The sequence below is a fragment of the Caretta caretta genome, chromosome 10 (genome assembly GCF_965140235.1).
Source record: "Caretta caretta isolate rCarCar2 chromosome 10, rCarCar1.hap1, whole genome shotgun sequence".
Taxonomy (NCBI): Eukaryota; Metazoa; Chordata; order Testudines; family Cheloniidae; genus Caretta; species Caretta caretta.
In genome coordinates, this window is record NC_134215.1 from 61,219,804 (window position 1) to 61,244,611 (window position 24,808).

Consider the following 24,808-nt stretch of genomic DNA (forward strand, 5'->3'; position numbering starts at 1 on the left):
GAGGATTTTTTAAAAAACAAATGTCATTACATCATTATGAGTGAACCTCACCCCAGTGTCAGGGCCAGCTCAAGATCTATGCATAGCTTTAGTTCCCCTTAAGCCTTCAAAACAGACCCGAAGTGGTGCATAGTACTTGTGCTAGCCCTCTGCCCAGGGGTGCATTTCACCCCAAAGCCATCCAGGGCAGGTCAAAACTTATATCATTTTAAAGCCACAGAAATGTCAGCCAGAAAACTTGGGATTCCTTAAGCATAACTGTGATAATTTTATGACGCAAGCCAAGGGCTAGGTAGAATTAAGTTAAAGAGAAGTGCTGGTTTTTATTTTTTAGTAGCAACATTCTTGCATAAAGTAAAGGTGGCAATGCCAGTCCTGAGACTCTATATTTCCAGACATGAAATTCCCAAATGGATGCCAGTTGAATTTTTGATCATGGGGATGGCTGAGTCATTAAAAAAGACAAACTATTCTCAACAGGGTTTGTTAGTGTAGTATGAACAGGAGTTAGCCTCCAGCGTCCCTGGGAGAGTTGGCATCTCAGGCAAGGAAATAATGGCTTCTATCTCTCAGGTTAGCAAAAGACATGCAAAACGGCACAATCCACAGCCACTCACTATTAAAAAGCATTATTATTTCCTCACTGTTACTGCACTGTGGTGTCTCAGATACTAGAGTATTTGGCAGGGGTTCTCAAACTTCATTGCACTGCAACCGCCTTCTGATAACAAAAATGACACACATGACCCCAGGGGGGGATTGAAGCCTGAGCCCACCCAAGCCCCAACACCCCAGGCATGGGGCCAAAGCCAAAACCTGAGCCCCATCACCCAGGGCTGAAGCCCTTGGGCTTTGGCCCCAGGCAGTGGGGCTTGAGCTTTGGCTTCAGACCTGGGGTTCAGGCTTGGCCTTCAGCCCTGGGGCTCAGGCTTGGCCCTGGGCCCCAGCAAGTCTAATGCAAGACCTGGTGACCCCATTACAATGGGGTCACGACCCACTTTGGGGTCCCGACCCATAGTTTGAGAACAGCTGTCCTATTGTAAGTGTAGGGAGAATTACTGTGTTATCTCATGCCAGCATGAGGTAATTGTATGGAAACATTTGCCTTTTAATGGAACCTACTTTTCCCCTCTCCTCACAGCAGCACCAGAAACCCAACAGAGTGGAAAAGCCACTCCACCCAGCCTTACAGGGCTTCAGAGATCATGGTACAGTTCCCATAAATCCTCTAGTTCCTTACGTAGGAAGGGTCTGACTGACTAAGCCCCTAATAGGTGGAAAAAATCATTACATAAATTTGAATAGCCAAACCCAGAGCCTAGTTCCCAGTCTGAGTAGATGGGCCTGGCACTAAGCAGATGCATCACAGGGACAGGAATCCTTCCTCACGCCTGTGGAGCACATTCCTAGCTTCTTGGCGGAGGTGATTCCAGCCCAATGAACTCACACACACTTCTTCTCCAGTGCCGAATTGGAGGACCCACACAATAGCAGGTCCCCTGGCCTGACCATGCCCAGCCCACTCTCATCTTTGATGTGGTTCCCCCCACACCCAGTCTTCCCCTTTTGTGCAGTAGAAACACACTGGTTATGTTGCCTTTCTGACTTAGTGGAACTTTGCTACGCTGATCCTTCATGTTCCACCCCTCACATGGCCCCTGCACCAAAAGCTGCCTCTACCAGATTTGCATTTGTTGGATCTCTGGGATCTGATCCCCAAAGTGTTAGCTCCAGAGGGGAGAGGATCGGTACTGGCCAGAGAGCCCCTCTCTGAGAGAGCTTCAGAAAACAGAAGAGAGGAAGGAAAAGGGGAATAGTTAGGGAACATGTAGTTAGGAGCAGAAAGGGAGCCTGGGGAGAGGAAACAGTATAGGCCCCCCAAATCTGACAAGATTATTACAAATATTAACAGGTTAGGAGAAAGGAAATAGCAGTAAATCAAAGAGCTAGAATAATTCTTGATTGTGAAATATTGTCTGAAGTAGACTATTAGGCATTATTTTCCTGATACTGCTCTTGGTACCCATCTATTCTTACACAGCATACACATCTTGAGTTTGGATGGTTTCACAAACAGTGCTGTAGTTTGTGGTACAAAACATCCTAAAATGAGCTTATAAAACTTTTAAATCTTATGATTATCTGTGTGTTATTCACTTTCCCTCTCATACATACATCTGATTACTCTCACTTCAGCAGGTCAACAGGAACTTGTGGAAATAAATAATAATCTGCAGTGAGCCCACTGCATATGTTATCTCTCTTGCTATAAAGAGAGAATGAGACCATCAAATGGGAACACTATAGAGGAATTCTTATTTATATCCAAAGGTCCCTGGTGACCTTTAACTCATGAGTTACTGGAGTGAAACAACAGAATGTACTTATTTATCTGAGCTTTGCTGTTTGGAGTAATTTGGAGTAATGATACTATTATATTATCTAGTAGTATCTCTGGCTGAGCAACATGCCATCCATCAATCCGTATGGCCATTAAGAAGAGATTGAGAGAATCTTTAAATGGTGCGCTTTATGCGCTGGTGATATAGTAAGGATTCTTTCAAACAGCTGAACTGAGACCAACACTCTTTTATCCATTAATAAGAAATCACAAGCTGATATAAATCACAGTTACAGGGGAAAATAATCAACAAGCTATTCGCAGAAGTAATGCAGCCCTAAATTATTCACGTTTCTTTAAAAAATATAACTGGTTACTGCAAATATAAATGTAATGCCCCAAACTATCCTGCTTAATTAGCTAATTGAATTTTAATGCTCTTTGGCCAGGCAAGCATCAGCCTCTAAAAAACAAAAGTGGTTTGAAAATTGGCAGCCTGGCAAGGCGCTATAAAGCTTAATATGCTTCTTTGTTTCCTATACTTATTTTAAAATACTTCAAAACTTCCATGTAATTTAAACACAAATTGGAGTTTAATGTTTTCTTTCTTTGGGAAAATGGTATTAAAAAGACATCCTTCTTCAGATACAGATACAAAGTGCTCTAATAATGCCTTTCCCTTATCTGGGAATGAAATCTTACTGTACCACCATCTTCCTGCTCATTGAAAAATCATGAAAAAAAGAGATTTGGCTGAAACAGTAACAGTGACAGAAACGTTTGTTACTCAGCAAATAGAAAACACAGAGAAGGAAATTTTAACATAGGTTTGAAAATAAAAAGATCCCAACTGTTACATATATATTGCAAGTTTAAAATCAGGGCTCCTGCAATACTACTGGGTATTCTAGAAACATGTAAATTCAGCGTATATTGTAAGCATGTAGATCCAAGTGAAGCAGCCCATTTAACATAAAATATTACATCAACCATTAAAACCAAGCACAATGGGCAGTTAGGTTTTGTTAGAAAATATGGCCCGGTGCAATAAAGGGCAGGAATTGAGAATTCCTACATCTTAATCACTAACAATGACCAATTATGGGTGCAATCCATGTCCTCCCTTTGTGGGTGGGGAAAGGACAAAACAGTGGAACCATTCAGACATTATTGAACAACAGACATCATGATGCAGAGCCAATCTCTGAGAGGGCTCACTCTGTGCTCACAGGGGTCGTGGACAGGCCAGGGGAGTAGCCTCAATGTCACCAGCTGGTCTGCCAACTACACAGATCTTCTGGTTCCCATGCACTTTCCTCATGGTGCATGGAATAGACCTGGCCAAAACTACAGCCCATGGCCTCATATGCCATAAATATGTGAGTGCTCTGTGCCCCACAGTCCTCTATCCAGGGAATAGGATTCGGTGTCCCCATCCCCACACACTGGTCCCTTGGCGAATAGCCAGGTACACAGAACAAAAATTCCATCTCTGTGAGATTTTAACATACCGTCAGTAATGGTTCAAGAATTTACAATAGAAATACCAGATTTCTGATTAAGAGGAAGCCTTCAGTAGATTTATTCTATTTAAATGCCTTCAGTGGACATCCTTTCACTTGCAGGAGTGAGCGAGGGATCACTTTTTCTGCATTTCAGAAAGCTGATCATAGGAGATAAAACACACATCTAACTTTTCATTTGTTTGGGACTATATTCTAAGACCTGGGCTCTGCCTACTAGCAGTGGTCTTTAATATGGGTTTCACTCTATTATATTCTCTATATGTAGCTTCCTTAACAATTGCTTTTCTAACCTTTTTCCTGTCCCTATTCAATAATATTGTCTTAGCATCCTGATTAACTACTTTTACTGTCTTTAAGTTTTGGTTGGTAGTAATGAGCCTGGAGAGAAACGAAAATATATGTCAAACTGCTGACCCATTTTCCATAAATACAGTATCTGGTTTCTAGCATAGTATTGAAGAAATGTCTGAAAAATGCCAACCTATGAGAAGTGTTATCATTTAAATCCAACATGAAGTCTAGTTGAATGGTACTTATTTGGCTATGCAACATATTTTCAATTTGACTGCACATTTATTATAAAAATAGTTTTCTAAGTACAAAAGAACTTCATAACATTCAAAGCTTCTGAGGCACTAATTACTACAAAATAAATTTCTTTAGCTGAAGGCACAATTCTTCATCTTTCAAGTGAAAGTATCAGATTATATTTTTTCATAGCAACTATTAGCAACTGAGCAAAGATTCAGTTAAGGTGACAATTACCATCTGCTAGTCATAGTAATTATGTAGTCCTAATTAATTGCGAATGTCCAAGTACATGAATAGATTCAAAATATGAAATATTAAGAATGGACTATCTTCTGTGGATTACTACAGTAATTATAATCATATACCCATTGAAAGGATATTTGAGTATGGAGCCATTAATAAGGAAAATAAAGGTAGTGGACCATATTGTGTCTGTATGTGCAATCTCTGACATAAGCATGATACAAGCCCCATATTTTTCATTTACACTGAAGATATCACATATACCTTTTCCCCCTTTTAATTATTATCTCAGGACAAACTTCAATGGGCTTGTATTAATTTAACTAAGAACAGAATTCAGACCAATGATTTATATACTAATTAAGATAGCATAGAAAGTTATGTTGCTCAGAGATCTAACCTACATGGTCATCAAGATGAGCATAAAACCAATCATCTATATGAAAGGTGGCTGGAAAAATACTGTCATATTAGAACACTTGGGGTTGTTCCTAGCTATTCCACTTATAAAGTTGTGTGAAAATGTATTAATTAAAACCAGACTACATAGTCAATTTAACTGAGAGTTTAACCTAATGAAACAATGCTGATTTTTCATCCACTATTCATTTACAATACAAAATTTAAATTGTTTTTAAATCATCTGTGTGGCATATTAAAGCTAACAAAAACATATTCAAATCAGACTTCCAGAATATAGTCTAAGAATACACTGAAGTCAACTGCAAAACTCCCGTTGACTTCAGTAGGGCCAGGATTTCACCCCAAGACTGAAAATATGAATTTTATTAAAGAATCTAATAACTGTTCCTCCTGAAGTCAATGGGCATTCTGTCATTGAACTCTATGGGAGAAGGATTGGGCCCTATATAGAAAATAAGGGTAATCTTTAATTATGACAGCAAAGTTTGTTTACTAGACAATATTTAATCAGTACCTCCAGCAAGGATCTTCTCTTCCAACTCACTCATTTGCTTCTTGTAGGCTTTTAAAGCAGCGTCTTTAAATGATGGGCGTAGTCTCTTTTTCTTTGTAATTTCAATAGGCATCACTGGGATATTTTGATTTTCATCTCCCCTGACTTCTGTTTCAGCAGCTATATCTTCTGCAGGTTCCAACCCATCTTCGATGGTCAGTTTGTCAAACTGCTGGTCATATTCATCTTCTTGTAGTGTTGCGTATGGCGTTTCATATGAAAACTGTTCAAGTTCATACTCCTGTACCTGTTGATCAGTTTCATTGGTGTTAGTTCTATTTTCTAGTTTAGCAAGAACTTGTTCCATTACTTCTACGTAATCTGTTTCATTCTCACCACCTGGCTCACTTAAATCTTCCTCATCCTCAGCTTTGTAATAACAAGGCTCTGTATAAACATCAGAATCAAGGGTTGTGCTTGATTCATTAGCAGTAGACTGGGATAAAGTCCTAAATCTCCCCATAAAAGATGACCCACTATCATCATATCCACTTAAACTTTGTGTGCTTTTGTTCCAGACCACTTCCAGGGCTGATTTAGCACGCTGAAGTGTAGATCCAAATTTAGGAAAGCTGAATGTCTTGTCAGAAAGGTCTATACTTAGTCGACTATGCCATGATTTAGGAGGTGCTTCCTCCGATTCATCACTTGGTAGTTCACTTTGACTTCTATACATCATGGGCAATCTGTTTTGATTTTGATAAAGGGAATTAGAATTTGTTTCCTGATAATCATCATATTGGCTGATCCACTGACTTTGTGTTTCACTGTCAAGGCCGGGACATGATGGGGAATTACCACCAAGGGTAAAGTCATAGCTTTCAGCATCATCCTGGAGGTCAGAACTTTGGCACTTTCCAAAATCTATCTGTTGGTCTGAAGGGCTGCTCATATCATAAGCAAAAGCTTCTTGTGTGGATGAATCTAGGCCCAAGTCTGTGCCTTGATCCAACTGATTCCAGTCTTTCCATGGTGAAAGATCATCATGTAAGGTGAATTGAGAATCACTATAATGGCTTCTGTCTCCAGATACACACATTACTCCATTGCTTACACCACTGTCAACTGTTTCAGTGTTTTCAGCTTCATTTTGCTCTGGATAAAGCTGCATATCTTGGTTAAAAGTCTGATCTTGAGAGCTACCATACCAGTTGCACGTTTCATCTTGCCTTCTCTGCCAAAGCTCTCGATCTGAGGAAGACAATAGTGAGCTGCCATTCGTTCTACTAAAATACTGATTCTCAGAAAAATCCTCAGAGTAAGACTGACACAATTTTGAAAAATCTGACTCCGAACGGCTAAGTTTGGGAGTTGTAAAATCATTCTGTGAATGCCATACAGGTGGCATATCTGAATAGTAGGTCTTTGATTGCTGATCCACATTGTCAAATTCTGGTGACTGTTCACCATAATTTGTTTTATTTGGAAAGGTGCTGCCACCAACAGTCCTACTAGGGATTCTGGTATTTGGAGACTCCACACTTCCCTTTGTAGTGCTCGCTTTTATCTGAAATGCTGATTTTGATATCTTTGCATAACTATTCCTATTTATATCCGATTCCGGCTCTTTATCACTGTCATCAGGTGATACCCAGTCATGTTTTTTAGTTTTGGGCTCTGGTTTCATATCCATACTTTCATATGTCTGAGAGGAAGGCAGTCCTCTCTCTTTTCTCTCCCTCATGTCATGGGAAAGGATATCTGTAGAAATTCCAATGCCGGTTCCTTTAAGTTTATAAGATTTTTTTAAAATTAAATCTCTCTGTTGTGCTGTTTCAAAGTATACAAGTATGGGTCTAGGCTTTGCATTGGGACAGTCTCTTTGTTGCCCTAATCTATGGGCCAATTCAATTTTAATCATGTTTTGTGCCTCTGAGAACCCCATTCTGTCTATTAAAATTCTGTAAACCACATTTTCAATATTTTCAAACCTGTCTTCAGGCACATTTAAAAACCTAAGACTTGCTTTGTTTCCTGGGTGGCCTATTTGTTTAATGTAGTCGTGAATGTCTCGAGTTTCCCTTCGGGACTGTACAAATCCAGTTCGCAACTGTTCAATTTCACTTTGTACAACTTCTACGCTACTAGAAATTTCATCAATGGATTGTTTCAGAGCATTTACGTGTCCTCTTAATTCAGAAAGTTCTGTTTCAATTTGACTGATTCCCTGAAGTTCTTTAAAGATCATTTCCATAACATCATGCGTTTGACTAATACACCCAGTTGAACTAAAACCTGGTTCAAGGGCATTGGATTTCTGGTGACGACCAGTTCTGTCTAATGACTTGCTTCTTAGGCCCCATGTTTTCTTCCATGTGCTCAGCTCTGAGTCCGATGAGACACACTCTTGGCTCTTTTTCCATTTCCTTAGTTTTCGTAAAGCTCCTAGCTTTAGGGTATGCAAAGTACGTTCACCATCAGAGCTCCCATCTGATGGAGCAAGGCTGCTCAAACTCTTTCTGTTGCGTCTCACAGGCATTGTATGTGATAAATACTCCTTTTTCCTGCTGCTACCCTTTACTTCACTTAATGACTCAGAATATGAACTATCATTTGAAGAGATATCTTGAAATAATTCCTCATTATTATTGTTTGTTACAAAAATACTCTTTTGTAGTCCATTGGCAATAGCAACTCTGTAACTGAATGTTGGAGAAAGTGAAAATTCTTTATTACCTTCCTCTTCTTCAGTTGACAAGTTGCGAGCAGATGAACACTTTGCAATCTTTTTAACGGTGCTTTTCAAAGTATTTGAAAACTTTGGATTCTTTGTCTGTCCGACCTGGGTTAAGTCTTGTTCCTTTTTGCTCTGACAACTCTCTTTCTTTTTTGTACTATTTCCCAATTTCTTTGTAAACATTCCTTTGTAAATCTTATATATGTAAGATGAGATCAGGCTCTTTAAAAGGGCAGAAACCATGGAGAGCAATTTATATTAACCTTTCCCCACAAAAACTGCAATTTAGGATCCAGAAAAATATTTGTATCTCCAACAGAATCATTAGTGAGTGTACATTTTATCAGCTGCGACTGTAGACAGGCAGGATGTACTCAACATGTAAACTACCAATGTTTTTGTATCATTTGACAGGAAAAAGCACTTGTGTTCATCAGAAACCAAATCCTGAAGGAAGCCTGAATGTGCTGTAAAATCCTGCTCTGTTCCCCATGGCTTCTGGCAGTGTCTAAAAAGGAGGGAATAGTGTTACTATGGCTTTCAAAACAGAATTTATCACTTAATCCATTACATGGCAACACTAAACATTTTTTGAAATCCATGTGACATTTGGCAGTAAGAGAAACCAGCTGGACCATGTCCATTTTAAAATACAATCAAACTTAATATATTTAATTGTAGTGCCAGTAATGCCATTTTAACAGCATTCTTGCTGTGTGGATCTACAGATTTTTAATGACAATTATTAAATAGTAGGTTCAAGATTATTAAACGATATCTTCACTGCTATATTTCTCATTGGAAAAGTGAGAATACTGCAATACTTTAAATGCTTCATCCTTAGCATTCCATTGGTATGATATCAGTTAATCTGATTAGTTTTCATTTTCAGAAATACAGTAAGACACTTAGAGGGACCAATGTGCCGATATAAATATTCTACAAAGTGTAGAATATACATCAGAATGTTGAATTGTAGATCAATTAAAAGAAACTATTTCAAACTTTCAATTTTAGAATAAATGCCCATTCAAACCAGATTTCAGTGTTTCTCAACCTTTTTGATATCAGGGACTGGCCTGCTGCCTTCCTAAACTTTGTCAGGGAGATCTCAGGGCCGACACCGGTCCATGAACTGGTCACTGAGAAACACTGAGATATGTCATGCATTACAATTTGTATCACGTATTAATATATATATCTGTTTAATGTCTCAATATTTTGGCTTTTTAAATGCCTGATCCAACTCCTATTGAAGTCAATGGAAACTTTCAGTTAGCTTCCTTGGGAGCTGGATCAGGACCTAAATGCAATTACCAACAACAAAATGCTTGTATTTATTGAATTTTATTTTAGGGTTTTTAAGTTAATTAGTCATCCCTATGTGTCAAAAATATTTCTTTAAGGGGCTCAGTGTTTACTTTAGAAGACTGAATTCACTTTACTCATCAAATTGCATAGTTGCCTGATCAGGAGAACCTCCATTGGAGAAGAATGGAGTTATACCACTGCAAATAGCCTCTTCGCTTTGATTAGACTGGCTTGGTTAGAGAACTCTTTAATCAGTAAGTTCAAGTAAGAAACGTTGAGCAAGTGTCATTTGCACAGTTGTTGCCTATATTTTCCATAAGGCAAAGGGCTAGACTGTGCCATTTAGCCACAAACCTTAATACAGGGCAATGCGGCATTACACTGCTCCCTAGGGAGCAATGACGGCTATTCTTCCTTGGGGAAATAGGAGTTCCAAGAGCATTCTATGTTTGCAGAGGCAGTGTACCCATTGCCATAGCCCTCTGGAAGATGCAGCTTACTCAGCTTCACTGGATCAGTGCACAGTAGCGTCAAAGTCCTGTCATTGTCGTCTCCCCACCCACTGTGGGGTGTCGAGGGTCCAATAGGAATGGGAAAGCTCTGGAGCTCCCTGGACAGCAGGGGCACAATTCTGCTTGGCCCATAAATAAGTCATACAAGGAGGAAGAAGGGTGAAAGCCCTTTATCCCTCTCCAATACCACTGTACAGCCATGTAAGGGCTATCCAGAATCTACCCCGTCAAAATGTGGTTTACATTCAAACAGGAGTTTTTAAGGAAAGATATTCTTTCCTTGGATCAGAAGCTTCAGAAGACACTGGGCTAAACATACCTGGTATAAATGGGTAAAATTCATTGACATCAATGTGGGCTGTAACTGCTTACTCCAGGGCTCCATTTGGTGTACACTGTTAAAACTATTCTAATTGTCTAACGAGTAATACTACAATGGCAATTAACAGACAATTAAAGTAAAGTTGGCAAACTGGATACATTGCATTGATGGTGAGCACTTTTGGCTGTTGCCAGCTTTTGTGTAGTCTGATGGTAGTTAGAAATCTCCCCCCGCCCCTACCCCCGTTGCCAACTTCATCATCAAAATGTGTCTAAAAGAAGAATTACACAGAACTCTTGCTACATCCACCAAGTTTTTGATTTTACAAATATTGGGCTTCTTTCCCCAAAACACTTACAAGTGGGTTTAAATATGTTCAGCTGAAGTTAGTGGAAATATTCCTGTAAATAAAGTTACCCATGTGTATGTGTTTGGAGAATCAGACCAATAGGAGGTAGACCTGTACTTAGCCAAGGATTCAATTTTATTTTTAAAAAGTCATTATTTCTTAGTTTGTAGCCAGTAATTTATAGGTGGTAAACTGAAATCCATTCATATACCTTAGGGACACTGATTGCCAGTTTTGTGAGATACATAAAATTGCAGAGGAAAAATAATGTAGAGACATTTTTGTTTGCAGAGGAAGTAGAAATGGGTAAAAATACTGAAAACACATAGAACTGTTACATTTCAACATTTATAGTTCTATTATTTATATGCCTGATTTGGCAAGGCTAACTTACCCGAGTAGGGTCATTGAAGCCAATAGGACTACTCACATTAGTAACACCTTGTAGTCTTGGAGTCATATTTTGTAGATAAAAGAATAAGCAATATTTATACACAAACTTGGGTTGGGTTAGCCCTGAATTGATTCTTGAAAATGAGATGAAATAATTTTTGGTCCTGTCTGCATTCCCTCTGAATACTCTGGACAGTTTAATTAAGTCATCTGTTTAATGTGCAGCAGCAATCAAAAAGTGATTAAGGACCAAACCCTCCCCTGGCTAGTGCAGTAAGAGGGAACAAAAATGCTGTTTAGTTCTTTCTCTAGGCCAGGGAAGGATTCTATCAGGCAGACTAGGATCACATGCTGGGGAAGTACTTCACAGCTTCTCTGACTGTGGCATGCACACTTGGCTGGTTGGAAGACTAGACAATCCTCCTAGCTCTCAGATCTTTAGAGCGTAGTGTGCAGGTAGTGCTGGATCTGGATTCTCCTGTGCCCTATGGAAGTGTCCTCTCTGCCTCTGCTCAGCAGAAGAGTCTTTCTGTATCATCTTCCGTCCCTCACTCCTACCTACCCTAGTGCAGCAGAGGACAGGATGTACCCACAAGCCTAAGATTTTAAGCTGTCTGATTTTATCATTCTTAGTACAGCCAGCCTAAAGAGTAATATGGAAAATGTCAGATCATCACCATGAAAATTGATGGAACAGTCTTATCCAAAATATTGTCTTATGTTTAAGACACAGAAGAATTAGACTAGGTTCAGAAAAGGGCTGCAAGTGTGGGGCCAAAGATGCCATTTGATTTACTAGTGTGGTGCCACGGGGCTACAAATGAGAGCCATTTGGTCTAAAAGGGAGAAGAGCAAGAGGAAATATGATAGAAGTATAAAATATTCAATGGTATATAAGAGATTCTATTCCATAATACAAGAATAGGAGTCAATACATTTTAAACTGTTATAAAGAAGTACTCTTTGTATACAGGTATCACTCACCTCTGAAACACATTGCACAATACAATACTCAAAAAAAGGAGTAAGACCCCTATATGAACAAAAATAGCCCATGCTGTTAGGGTAAAAATTAGCTACTAGGACAATCAATCCTCAGACTTCAGGGCTGAAGCTGATCACCAGCTGGGGTTAGGAAGACATTTTCTCTAAATTGTACACAATCAGGTGCACTTTTCTTTGTCCCTCTTCCCTTCATCTGAAGGTTTCAGCATTAGCTACTGACAGAGACGGCGGGATAGTTAGAATGGAAAGGATAGAACACCTCTGGATTTTTGACTTGTTTGTTCCTGCGGCACCCATTCCTGTATTTTCTAATATCATCAACACACAGTGTGTTACTAGCCTCTGAATGCATGCGTTTTTAAATTGACAGTTTGAGATAATTTCATTTCAATTTCTAAATCTTTCTGAAGATTTAGAAAAAAATCCTTTGGCACAAAAAGGAGGTAAGAAAGCTTGTACACATACAGTGCATATGAATGGTTACCACCTGCCCCATGACTGTGTGCAAGGGGAGAGGAGAAGAGGAGTCTAGGGAATCTCATCATTCTGTGCAAGCAGCAGGGCACTGCAGAGAGCACAATGCAGTCCATGCACCTTAGGGCTTGGTTTTCTAGTTAGGGGATATGCCCCATCTACTGTCCAACCAGCTACTGCTTGTGTTGCAGTCATGAACACACTAGCTAGTAGTATGCCCAGGCCTGACTAACAGAACTCTGGCTGGCAGCAGCCCTGGAGCAGAAGATGCATAGCAGCCTTGTTTCCTCTCCCAGCTACAGCCATGTCAGGATTTGGCCCAAGTGCAGATAGATTAGGAATCGACAACACTCATCTTCCTCCTCAGTGGCAGCTGCATGTTATTTTACACAAGATGGCATCTTTCTAAAATATGGGCCAGATTTTCAATTGGTGTAAATGAGTGTAGCTATGTTGACTTTTTATTCTCCTAGGCTCTGAACCAAGGGTATTAAAAGTGGGCAATCCTTGGAAGCTACAGGATGCTCAATGAGAACGCGTGCACTTCTCGAGGAGTGCAAATGGCAACAGCTGGAATATCACAAAGTTCTCCTTAAAGCAAAGGCAGTCTAATTCTCACATGTCACTACCAGAGGAAGGAATCATCCTGAAGCCCTTCTTAACAGACGTGTTTGTAAAGGTAGGGAGATCAATTAATAACCTTTTAGCTTCTTCAGTGGATGTTTATAATCATTTTATGAACAAGCCCTCAGAGCTGATTGTGAACTGACTGACTCCTCTGCATACTCCACTCATGGCGTTTTTAGTCTTCTCCTTTAACCAACGATCTTTAATCAGATGTGAGTGTCAGAGATCTATGATGGAATATAGGGTTAACACCAACATATGCATTACATCCAATTCCTATTTGGCTACTAAGGGCACGTTTACCAGCTCAGGCTACAAAACTTCAAGGAATAATGAATCTATCATTGGAATCTGGAATATTATCATCCATTTTAAAACAAGCTTTAGTAACTCCTTCCTTGACAGCCAACGATATGTCTAACTTCCATCCAATGCTTAATTTATGCTTTTTATCAAAGATCCTTGAGAACTTTGTTTATACAGAATTGCAAACTCGTCTAGCTCAAGTTGATTTATTTCACGTCAGGTTGTAGAAAACACCCAAGCATTGTTAGATGTACAGAGATTTGCTAATTGGAGCTGACATAGGTTCTCTCACATTAGTTTCTTTAAAAAAAGAAAAGGAGTACTTGTGGCACCTTAGAGACTAACCAATTTTGGTTAGAGACTAACCAAAGGTGCCACAAGTACTCCTTTTCTTTTTGCAAATACAGACTAACACGGCTGTTCCTCTGAAACCTGTCATTAGTTTCTTTGGATCTCAGCAGCATTTATCATATACTTACAGGTTAGGGTGGCCAGACAGCAAGTGTGAAAAATCAGGACGGGGGTGGGAGGTAATAGGAGCCTATATAAGAAAAAGCCCCAAATGTCAGGACTGTCCCTATAAAATCAGGACATCTGGTCACCTATTACAGGTTATTGTTCCAGTATCAAGCACTGCTTTTGTTTAAATCATGTTTATCCACATAGAATGGTGATGGTTTCTTTGGGTCTGATCTATTTCATTTTTTTTTTTTTTTTTTTTGCAGAGATCGAGTTCATACCTCTTATTTTTTAATCAGTAAGCTATTGCTAGGTTCAGTCAGAAGGATGTAGGTAGGGCAGCACACTTTGGGGGAAGGATATAGGAATAAATGAGTTCTCAGTGATCAGAGTTCTCATTCACTGATCTGTCTGTCCAGATTTGAGTCTTCCATTGAAACATCATGCCAAGTTGGTGTAAAATAAAATAAAAAGATGGTTTACAAGACACTAAGTTATACATCTCACCATGGTATGAAATTGGATCCAAATAAATATTAGTTGGCTTTAACTATTTTAACTCAAATGCACAGCCCAAGTATTGGGTTTTGTGCTGGGAAGTTTGGGATGGCCAAGGAAAGGGGAGGGGAAAAATCTGTTATATTCTCCTCTGCAGAAGTGAAGGAGAGGGAACCAAAACAGGAGAACCCTATGCAGCCTCTCCCACTGCCCCAGTTAGAGTAACCCAGGCTGAATGTGGCCCTAGTGTTATACTAACACTGCACTTATTGGTGAATAGGTAGCTTGTATATGTCACTAGTCTAGAATATGGTTGTATCACTGGCAAAGTATTGCCAAGCTGAGAATGTTCCACCAGAAGGGCTTGGTATAGCAGGCAAATGTCTTGGTTTTCCAAGGCTTAACTGTTTTAATTCCTTCACTATTTCATGACATTCTGAATCCTATTATTTTCAAACTACATCAGCTCATATCCTTACAGGCAGCTACTGTGCTAACACATTGCTACCACCTTCACATTATGTGCCTATAAAAGTTTGTATTAAGATGCTATTTTTATATGTATATAGTACAATGACAAAACTTTCATTAATTTCAGTGGAAGCAGAATCAGACCTATCATAGTTATGGCTCAAAGTACCTATGCAGTCTTTTGTAGTTATAGGTTTACATGTCAGCTTCTCATAAAACCAAAAAGTGGTTTGATATTTAATTTCCCCTTGTTACAAAACTGAGACCAGGGGAACTTGAAGTTTTTGCAATTATGCTTTTTGTCAAACTTAATTTCTTATAGCATTAAAAATGCACAGTCCATTTAGATATTTAAAACTAAGGGGTAGATCATTGCTGTCCATTTCTTGAGCCTGCAGTGAAAATAAAGGGAATGAGAAGCACCTTCCTCCATGCAATGGCCAACTTAGGGAAGCACATTGCTCCCAAAGGACTGAGGGGCATGGAATAGGCAGATCCATGGCGCTGCTCTCCCTTTCAATCTACCACACAGTCATTCCTCCCTCCTCCCCGCCTTAAAACGAGAGGTAGCAGTTTGTGGGCTACAGACACCAGGAAGCTATAGGAGAGGCAGAATGCCCATAGTGTTCCCCAAAGCAATGCAGCTCTGCACCACTGCCAACATAGGACTGTGCCCTAAAGGCATGATGAAGCCCTAAATCTTTATTATTTTGCACTTACATAAACACCTTCCATTTGAGATGCTCAGAGCACTTCACAGATAGATTCACTATACTTCCCAGCAGCCCTGTGTGGGGCTAGGATAGAATCACACCCAATTCACACAGCTTAATAAATAGACTGTAATTTTAACAAAGAGAAGGTTATGGGGTGACTTGATTACTATCTACACGGGGAGCAAATATTAAATAATGGACACTTCAGTGTAACATTGAGTGTCATTAACCATTGGCCCAATTTCCCAAGGGTCGTGGTGGATTCTCCATCGCTGAGAATTTTTAAATCAAGATACCAAAACAGAGTCAAAGATCCGCTCTAGGAATTATTGTGGGGAAGTTCTATGGCCTGGATTGTCTTGGTGGCCAGACTAGCCCCTTCTGGCCTTGGAATCTATAAGCTGTGGACACTAAAGCACAGAGAGGGGAGTGACTGCCACTAGAGTACACTGCCTCCATCAACTAAAGTCTGGTCTATAACTCAGTTTTACTAGCCTAGCTATGTCCATTAGGGGTGTGATTTTTTTAAACTAATATAGCTAGGCTGGTAAACCTCCTAGTGTAGACAGGTTTCAGAGTAACAGCCGTGTTAGTCTGTATTCGCAAAAAGAAAAGGAGTACTTGTGGCACCTTAGAGACTAACCAATTTATTTGAGCATGAGCTTTCGTGAGCTACAGCTCATGCTCAAATAAATTGGTTAGTCTCTAAGGTGCCACAAGTACTCCTTTTCTTTCTAGTGTAGACAGTTAGGACAGTAAAATATGCTTTTATTAGTCTATCGTATGCTGGTCAGGGGAACCAGCAAAAGATACATTGGTATAACTGTTTCCATACTAGCTGGTTTTGCTAGTTTCACTACACTGGTATAATTTAATTAACAAAACTCTCTGTGGACAAGGCCTCATTCAAATGAATTTGATTTGAAGAAATACTTTGCTGCTGCTTTTTACTGTTCTTAAATAATGATAATTATGTGTTGCATTATGAAGTGCTCCATGACCTGCTTGTAAAGATTGTTACATAAATGCATTTTAGTGTAATATTGCATAAACTGTATAGTTGACCTTGCTACAGACTCTGGCAAAGAAAGACAGAACTACACTAGAGTGGCTCTTTTTCTCTGTTGGACAACTATCTGCCTGGGGATTTTCCTGTGTGGGGAACTGCAGGGCTCTGTCACCCTTTCTGCTCAATTCACACAGGAGGCCATTAGTGGGGATAGAGAGATTCTTTGGCTTCCAGTGCTATCATCATGACTATGACATTGAACTCTAGTCACAGCTTTACCGAACCCAGATGTTACAGATCTTGTGCAGCTCTCTCAGTGCAGGTCTACACTACCACTTAAGGGAATGGCTACACTTGCAGATGTAGAGCGCTGGGAGTTAAACCAGCCTTCGGAGACCACAGCAGGAAAAACACTGCCATGTGTTTACACTGTCAGCTGCAAGTGCACTGGCATGGCCTCGTTAGCAGTGCTTGCAACACCACAAAGAGCAGTGAATTGTGGTAGCTATCCCAGTGTGCAAGTGGCTGCAATGTGCTTTTCAAATGGGGGTGGGGGATGTGGAGCGTGACAGGGAGTGTGTTGTGTATATGTGGGGGGAGGGAGAGTGTGTTAGCATGCTGTCTTGTAAGTTCAGACAGCAGAAGACCCTCCTCCCCCCACACACACACTCACAACAGCAGCATTCCACACTAATGGCTTGCTTTATCCCGGAGCAGATAAGCATGCCAGCTGTCAGCAACGGAGCTTTGAAAGGGCATATCCGCATTCCTGCGGCCGATTTCAAAACAATGAGAAGAGTGGCCACTTGGCTTCAGGGGATTATGGGACATTTCCAGGGGCCAATCACAGCACAGTAATGCAACACCTCGTTCACACTGATGCTGGGCATTTCAGTTGGGGCGCAGCAAGTTTTATGCTTCTTGTGGAGGTGGATTACAGAGCGCTCTAGCTGCAGAGTCCAGGCGTTCTACGTAACTTGCCAGCATGGACACATCGGGAGTTAGGGCCCCTGGGGCTGCTTTAAGGCACTCTAACTTGCAAGTGTAGCCAAGCCCTAAGTAGATCTAATTTACGTCGCTCAGGGGTACGAAAAAGCTCCCCCACCAAGCGACACAAGTTTCGCGCTGTCCACACTGGCGCTGTGTTGGCAGGAGACGCTCTCGCGATGACACAGCGTACGCTTCTCGCAGAGATGGAGTAATTATGCTGATGGGAAAGCATTTTCCTGTCGGCGTAAGTGTCTTCACCAGACACGCTACAGCGGCACAACTGCATTGGTGCAGCTGTGCTGATGTAGCACAATAGTGTAAACTTGCCCGCAGTATCAAGACAAGAATGAGGCTTGAATGAGAGCTGGCAGGTTGCAGCTCAGTAGGGATGGAACAGAAATGATGCTAGACACATCTGAATCTTCAACGGAAGGAGCATACTATCCTTTTATTACTAACATTTGCCAACTAGAGGTGCTTACTTTTCGTTATGCTCATATAGCAGTAGCAGTCGTGAGTGCCTTTTCCCCATCTGCATTTGCCTAGGAAGCTGTGGCCACTATCCATAAAGATCACATGGAAACTTCAGCCATAATGCAGAATGGGGCTGTCCACTTATTCAGTAGTCCTTCTCATATGCAGCATATTACCAGCACATCAGTGCACTACTGCATGAACTCGCTTCCAACTCATTCAATTCAAGCTGCTTATTTTTAACCTATAAAGCCCTTCATGGTTTGCATCCTGTGCGTCTTAAAGAGACGGTCTCTCTGCTAATGTTCTAAAGTTTGATGATAGGTGGCAGAATAAGCAAAACAGATAAGTGTCAAAATGGCTGACCTAGTTAACTAAAAGACAGATTAGATCAAAGAAGGAAAAGAATCAGATGACTGTCACCTAACTTATGCTGTACCATCTATTTGACTGTATGCTTTTCAAGTAGGTTATGCAAACTAATTGACAGAGCACACAGCAGAGCTATATTGCAAGACACTTAGCAACTTGGCATTTATATACTTTATAAGCTATGGGTTAGATTTTGAACTCAGTTACACTAAAGTAACCCAATAACGGATAATAAAGTGGAGTGACTAAAGTACTGACGTAACTCTATTGACTTTAACTTTATTTACACCAGTGTGGCTTCGATCAGAATTTGGCCATATAATATATCACTGAACACTGTGGATTAGTGACTACATCAAGTGGTTCTGAGAGTCAATAGCTGTTTCATTTGAACTACTTAACAGTATATAGTAATATATTTTTTATTTTATTTTATTTATTTTTTACAGAGAGGCCTTCTATAATTATAATTTCCCAGCAATCTGAGTAATTATTTGGAACTGGGAATAAAATTTCATTTTCGGTTTGGAGGGCTGGTATATTTTCATGATAGGTTGCTGTAAAGATAATATCTGAGATTTATAAACATTTTCTTTTGCAATACTCTTTTCAGTTGTGCAGCACTACTCTATTTTTCCTACTTTTTTGTGTTACTTCACTACAGTATGTGTATTTGTCAATGAACACAAGTTATGCAACCCCCCTAATTATGATTGTAGTAAGTGGTCCACAAATGTGGATGAATAACCAAGACTAAATTGTTAAGGATGCAGGCATATCTCCTGTATTTTTTTCCACAGAAATAATTGTCCAATATGGAAAAACTAGAAAAATCATAGTTAGTCCTCAGAGCACTGGAGCAGTGATCTTAACTAAGGCTACAGATCAGAATACATGCCTTAAGGGATATGATGGAACTATATTTAAATTTCTTCCTTATGTATAAGATACCTTATAGTAGGTTTCTAATTTTAATAATATCCATTTTGCCTTACTCATTACTAAGCGGCTTAATATACTCCATCCGAATATTGTAAACGTACACAAGATTTTTAAATGGAACAGGAGTTGGTTGGCATATAGCTTCAGTGTTGTGTGATGGTTGACCATATTACTGTATTAAACTAGCTTAAAAAATTCCTATTTGTGTCTGACTGGGCCTCATCACATTTCAGTTATCCCTAACATAAACCTAAACAGCAGGGGGAAAAAAGTCAAACAATCACCATGCACAACGGTGACAGAAAAACTAATATCAGCCGTAAAGTATGTTTGGTCTTTTATTATTATGCATTATTATACATACACCTATTTTAGATAACATTCATGTCTTATCAAAAGCTAGTAAGATTTAGCATGGATCTTTTTAAAAAAAGACTATTCCTATGTAAAGTCCCACGCATTAGAAATATTTAGAGAAAAGAAAGTTTCTACTTAAAGAAAAAATCATTATAAGCTATATTAATAACTATACGTAATAACTTAGAATAATTCAAATTAAAGTTTACCACTTTGCTGTAGGTAGTGGATTTTTAATGTATAGACTAAATTGTGAGTGTATAAAATTCTTCATTGTTTTGTGCAATGTTACAATAAAAGAATACACATTTATTTGTATTCTTATTGATCAAATTAATAGACTATCAACACATCATCATATTTATGGCCGAATCTTGACAATTCTTATTTTAGCAAACTCCCATTGTCTTCTGTAGGAGTTCTCTCACATAAGGACTTCAGTACCAGGCCCATAATACGTAAGTAATAAATTGACATTAAATTGCATATAGCCCATATTTAGAGAGGAAAGCTATGTAATAAACTGAAAGCACATCTAAAAATATTTCATTTATCATGGACTTTTCACTGCCTTACTTCCATTCTGACCACTAAACTATATCTCTGAGACTTATTCCAACACTCCAAACCCTTGAGCAGGTTTAAATAGCAGCTATTTTTTCATATTACGCAACAATCAATAATCACCATTCTTTTCCCCTAAATGCATTCTTTTCCCCTAAGTTTCAGCCTCAGAATTACCTTGGCCCAAGCCTCAGGATAGGCAATATTCAGACCTGGACCAGCGACAGATCTAAGATTGGATATCCTATGAAAAAATTCATTTTAGGTAATTTGTAGAGGTTTTAAGATATATTTGTTATATTCACACTCTCTCCCTTTTATCCCGTGACTGTGAAACAGACTAAGGGAACCTGTTTACAGGTGGAGTGATACAAAAATAGTCCATATATGTTACATATTCCCTAAACACTTCTAAAATAGTAGTTCTGTTAAACGTGTGGAACATATAGAATACAAGATGCTGTGGGGTTGGTATTATGGCTCTTAATTAAGTTGGCCTGTAACATTCACTTGGAGCATTGCCCCTTGAGAAAATGCCACGATCACACTCTAACTCATGCCGAGAGAACAGTTATGTTACAACACAGCATCATGTGTTCTGCATACATACATACACATACTCTAGAAGCCAAATCTAAGCCTTGCTAAGCATCTGCAACTCTCCTAGATGTCAATGAGAATTGGAGGTGTTAAGCACACATCAGGATTTGGCCCCATAACAGGGTGGTTTTCCACTTTACAGGCCAGAGTCCTGGGGCCACTCAGCCCTGCTCAATTATCAGACCCAGCTGGAAAGGGAGTATGTGATTATAAGAGCCAGCAAGTGGTTTGGTCAAGGGGAGACTGCAGAGGGAAGCTGCAGGAAGAAGGAGTCTCCTGCATTGGTCCCTGAGGGAGGAAGACTCCAAGTGGCAGGACCTGGGAGTTGTGTCTGGGCAGGAAGCCCCAGTTGGATGTATTTGTTTTCCTTTTGTGAGTCTGTAGTTATTTGGAGAACAAATGGAGCCCAGAACCAAGAGCTAAAGACTAATATGTTGTAGCTGATAATTCCCCAGACCAGTGAGGAAGCCAGCTTTATCACAGCTCCAAAATTAAAAACAAAAACATTTTCCCCACATTCCTGTAATAATGCACAAAATACCTACAGTATTATTTTGAAATTACAGTAAACTTGCTTTTGATTCCATTTACTGGAGAGTTAAACCAATCAATAGCCTTATACACATTTACTTTAATTTTCTATCCAAAAATAAGCATGTTACTTCAGAACCCCACCTTTAATGAATTCTGTGGGGAATATGGTAGAGCCTTTAAAAAATGTGATTAGGTGCCAAAGAATTTTTATGCTTCAGAGAGATTTGTTATAGTTCAAAAATATCCAGTTTGCTATAGTGCTCGCAAGAGGCAAAGTAAAGTACGTCATAGCCTTATATCCAGGACTACTTTATAAATACAAACTTTTAAGAACAGATTTAAAATATATTTCACTTAAATCAACCAAGTTCCTTGCAATATTCAGAGTTCATCGACACTTTTGTTAATTATAAATGATGTTTTAAAGTCGCAGTCATTCCCTTCTCCTTGCTTCTGCTCCAAAAGTCCCAGCATTACATATGTGATGTCACAGCATTTTCACAGCAAGACCCCAATGATATCAGCAAAGCATTATGACTTAACTGCAGGATCAGAGACATAGTCAAGAAGAAAACACATACATGGGTACATATACCTCCAGCTATGAGCAAATAGAAAATAGAAAATTTAAATGGTTTGCTGTGCAAGGTTTTTTTTAAACTCAGGTTTGCGTCGATATGAAATCTCTGCAAGTGAAGGTTAACGACATTGGTTTTCATGACATGCTTTTCAGTGTAAAAAAGCAGTATGAAGAGGTTGCACATTTTATCTAGGCTAACTATAATACACGTTCCTTACAACTTTTAGGCAGAGTGGTATTTTTTTCTAGACATATTTACTTGTATATGGACTGTTTACATTGCAAGAATCAGAACTAATTTTAGAACTTTCATATTTATCAGTATTCTTAACTTCTATTACTCAGATACTGTACCATTTAGTAAATAAAAGGCATAACATACTAAAAAGGGTGACTATATTTAGTTTATATCAGCACTGACAGCAAAATTCAGAATACAAACATCTGCCATTCATATTTATCATTCATTCTGAATTATGGTTAAACTTTATAATTAGGATAGGGGTTTTACACGTTACCACACAGTCAAATACTATTTGCCAAAAAAAGCTTTCGAGGCACAAGAACTACTGAAATCTAAGAGGTAATGTCCTTATTAAGAATCTGAAACTGACATTAACCCTTTGTATCACAAAGTGTTATGAAGAAATGTTACTTTAAAAATTGCCAGGAGGCAAATTAAGCAGCCGACTGAATGTTTTGAAAGATGTCAGGGCTGAAAAAGCAAATGGACATTACTGTTCTATGAGGTTTAAATGCTTGTGTTTCAGATATATTTTACCAGACATGCCCATCAAAAGCAAGTATTAGTCCCCTCATTTTAAAGACACATGGATTTGCATTTGGTCTGAACTCCAAATAATATATTCAGTCTCATCAGTGGGAAAAAAAATTATTGTTCACCCAAAAGTAACATGGGAGCTCAGTCTAAATACTTCAAAGAAAGTAGAAGGAAGGGTCAATGAACACTCTAGCATCTAGCTGAGCTTCAAATAACTTTCTCTTCCCTTATACAAAATAAAAAACAGGCACCCTTTTACAGTAAAAACACTAAGTAAGTGCTAATCTCTGGAAATTGAAGGTGGTAAATACTATACCATCTTATTGTTTAAAGATGCCTTCTTACTGAATCTGCAGTGACATCCGCAAGGGTATGAAATGGTTACTCTTTGTTAGGCTATGGGGTTTGGAGGAAGAAGATAGCATTCTTATACATGAGCATAGTTGTGAAACAGAATCAAGCTTACATTCTAAGCAAAGCTGTCCCTTCAGAGCAAAGCTGCAGGGTGTTCATCTTGAAAGATTAATCAAGACCCAGAAATGCATAAGCATCTGTAAAGCTCGATTTATTGCTAATCCTATCATGAACTAGAAAAAGTATTGAACAATACAATCAAAACATACCACATCTTGGCTATTGATTCAGATCTCTCAGTCATTCCATTTTGTTTTTTAAATTGTTTGTCAACATTGTCTTTAAAATGCTCTAACTCTGTTTAAAATTAAATCAGAGTTAAAGAACTGAGGCGCCTCCTGCACATCTATTTTCTGTCAAAGGTATTTCACTGATCTTGCCGCGTGAACTTAGCACCATCATAACATTGCAAGTGAAAGCATTTTAATAAAGTGTTGACTCAAAGTCTGCAAGCTTTGATAGCATCACCAACATTTTAGCATTAGAAAAAAAAGCCATTACCAATCAATGCATTACATTAGCTAGAACAGTGGGAGGTACACTGAGAATGAAAATGAGGAGGAGAAACAAAGGAAATACATAAAATATCTGCTTACTGAGTGCTATAGTAGAAAGAGTACATACCTGGATTAAATTCTTCTTAAAAATAAAAAAAAAATACATAATAGCTCTATAATATTTTCCTTTTATGCAGAAATACTTTACATAACCCCATTCCTATTCTCCAATTCTTCATTCAGCCATAAAATGGTACAACACAACATGAAGCTGCTTCACAGTGATTCAAGTCAAGTGCAATCAGGCATGCTGTTAGTCTGCAATGGAATCTGTTCTTTTAAATTCCATCGTGTTCCCTAGACAGCATTAAATGTATTTTTTTTCTATTACAACTTAGCTATTAGCATAAAACTGATTTTGCTCTTCTTAGCTGTTATTTCCCTCTGCATCTCAATTCTATTTCAGCAAAATGGGAGTCAGTTTCCCTATTCCTGTTCAAATACATCATCAACAATTGAGAATAGTAAGCATCCTGGTGTTTTATGTGCCGGTAACTTCACCCATCGCTGTTTTCTCCTGCCACTGCTTCTGAATGCAGTATTCACTGCAATAGCCACAGCCCTCCTGTGTGGAAGGCAGCTCCTCTGCTTCACAGATTGAGTAAAATAGGCTTAGTGAGAGTCCTCGCTCACAGAAACAACACTTGTGATGCTCCCTGAAAGCTAGCAGGTGCATCACTGTCCATAACACTGATAACACTGTAAGATGCTGCCTCTTGCTTGGAGAAGAAATCTGGTTGCTAGGGCCATGTCCCATCTAACCTTTCATTTATCAGTCTAACGTGACTTGGAGTAATGATTGTATACATATTTCTTCCAGCAGGGCTTTCATTAGCAGGTGGTTGTTGCTGGTAATGAAACTGAAGAATGATTTAATAATGATCATTCTGTATTTAT

General features: G+C 39.1%; 1 protein-coding gene across 2 annotated transcripts in view; it reads right to left on the reverse strand.

The window, feature by feature from the left end:
- UNC13C (unc-13 homolog C) overlaps positions 1-24,678 on the reverse strand; it is a 405,344-nt gene extending 380,666 nt beyond the window's left edge. For both annotated transcript variants that reach the window (XM_048867013.2, XM_075133069.1), the window contains exons 1-2: positions 23,979-24,678; positions 5,579-8,802 (exon numbers count right to left, since the gene is read on the reverse strand). In XM_048867013.2, coding sequence (XP_048722970.1) covers positions 5,579-8,537 — 2,959 coding nt within the window. In that variant the 5' untranslated portion in view covers positions 8,538-8,802; positions 23,979-24,678. The remainder of the gene's footprint in view (positions 1-5,578; positions 8,803-23,978) is intronic.
- Between the last annotated feature and the right edge of the window lie 130 nt (positions 24,679-24,808).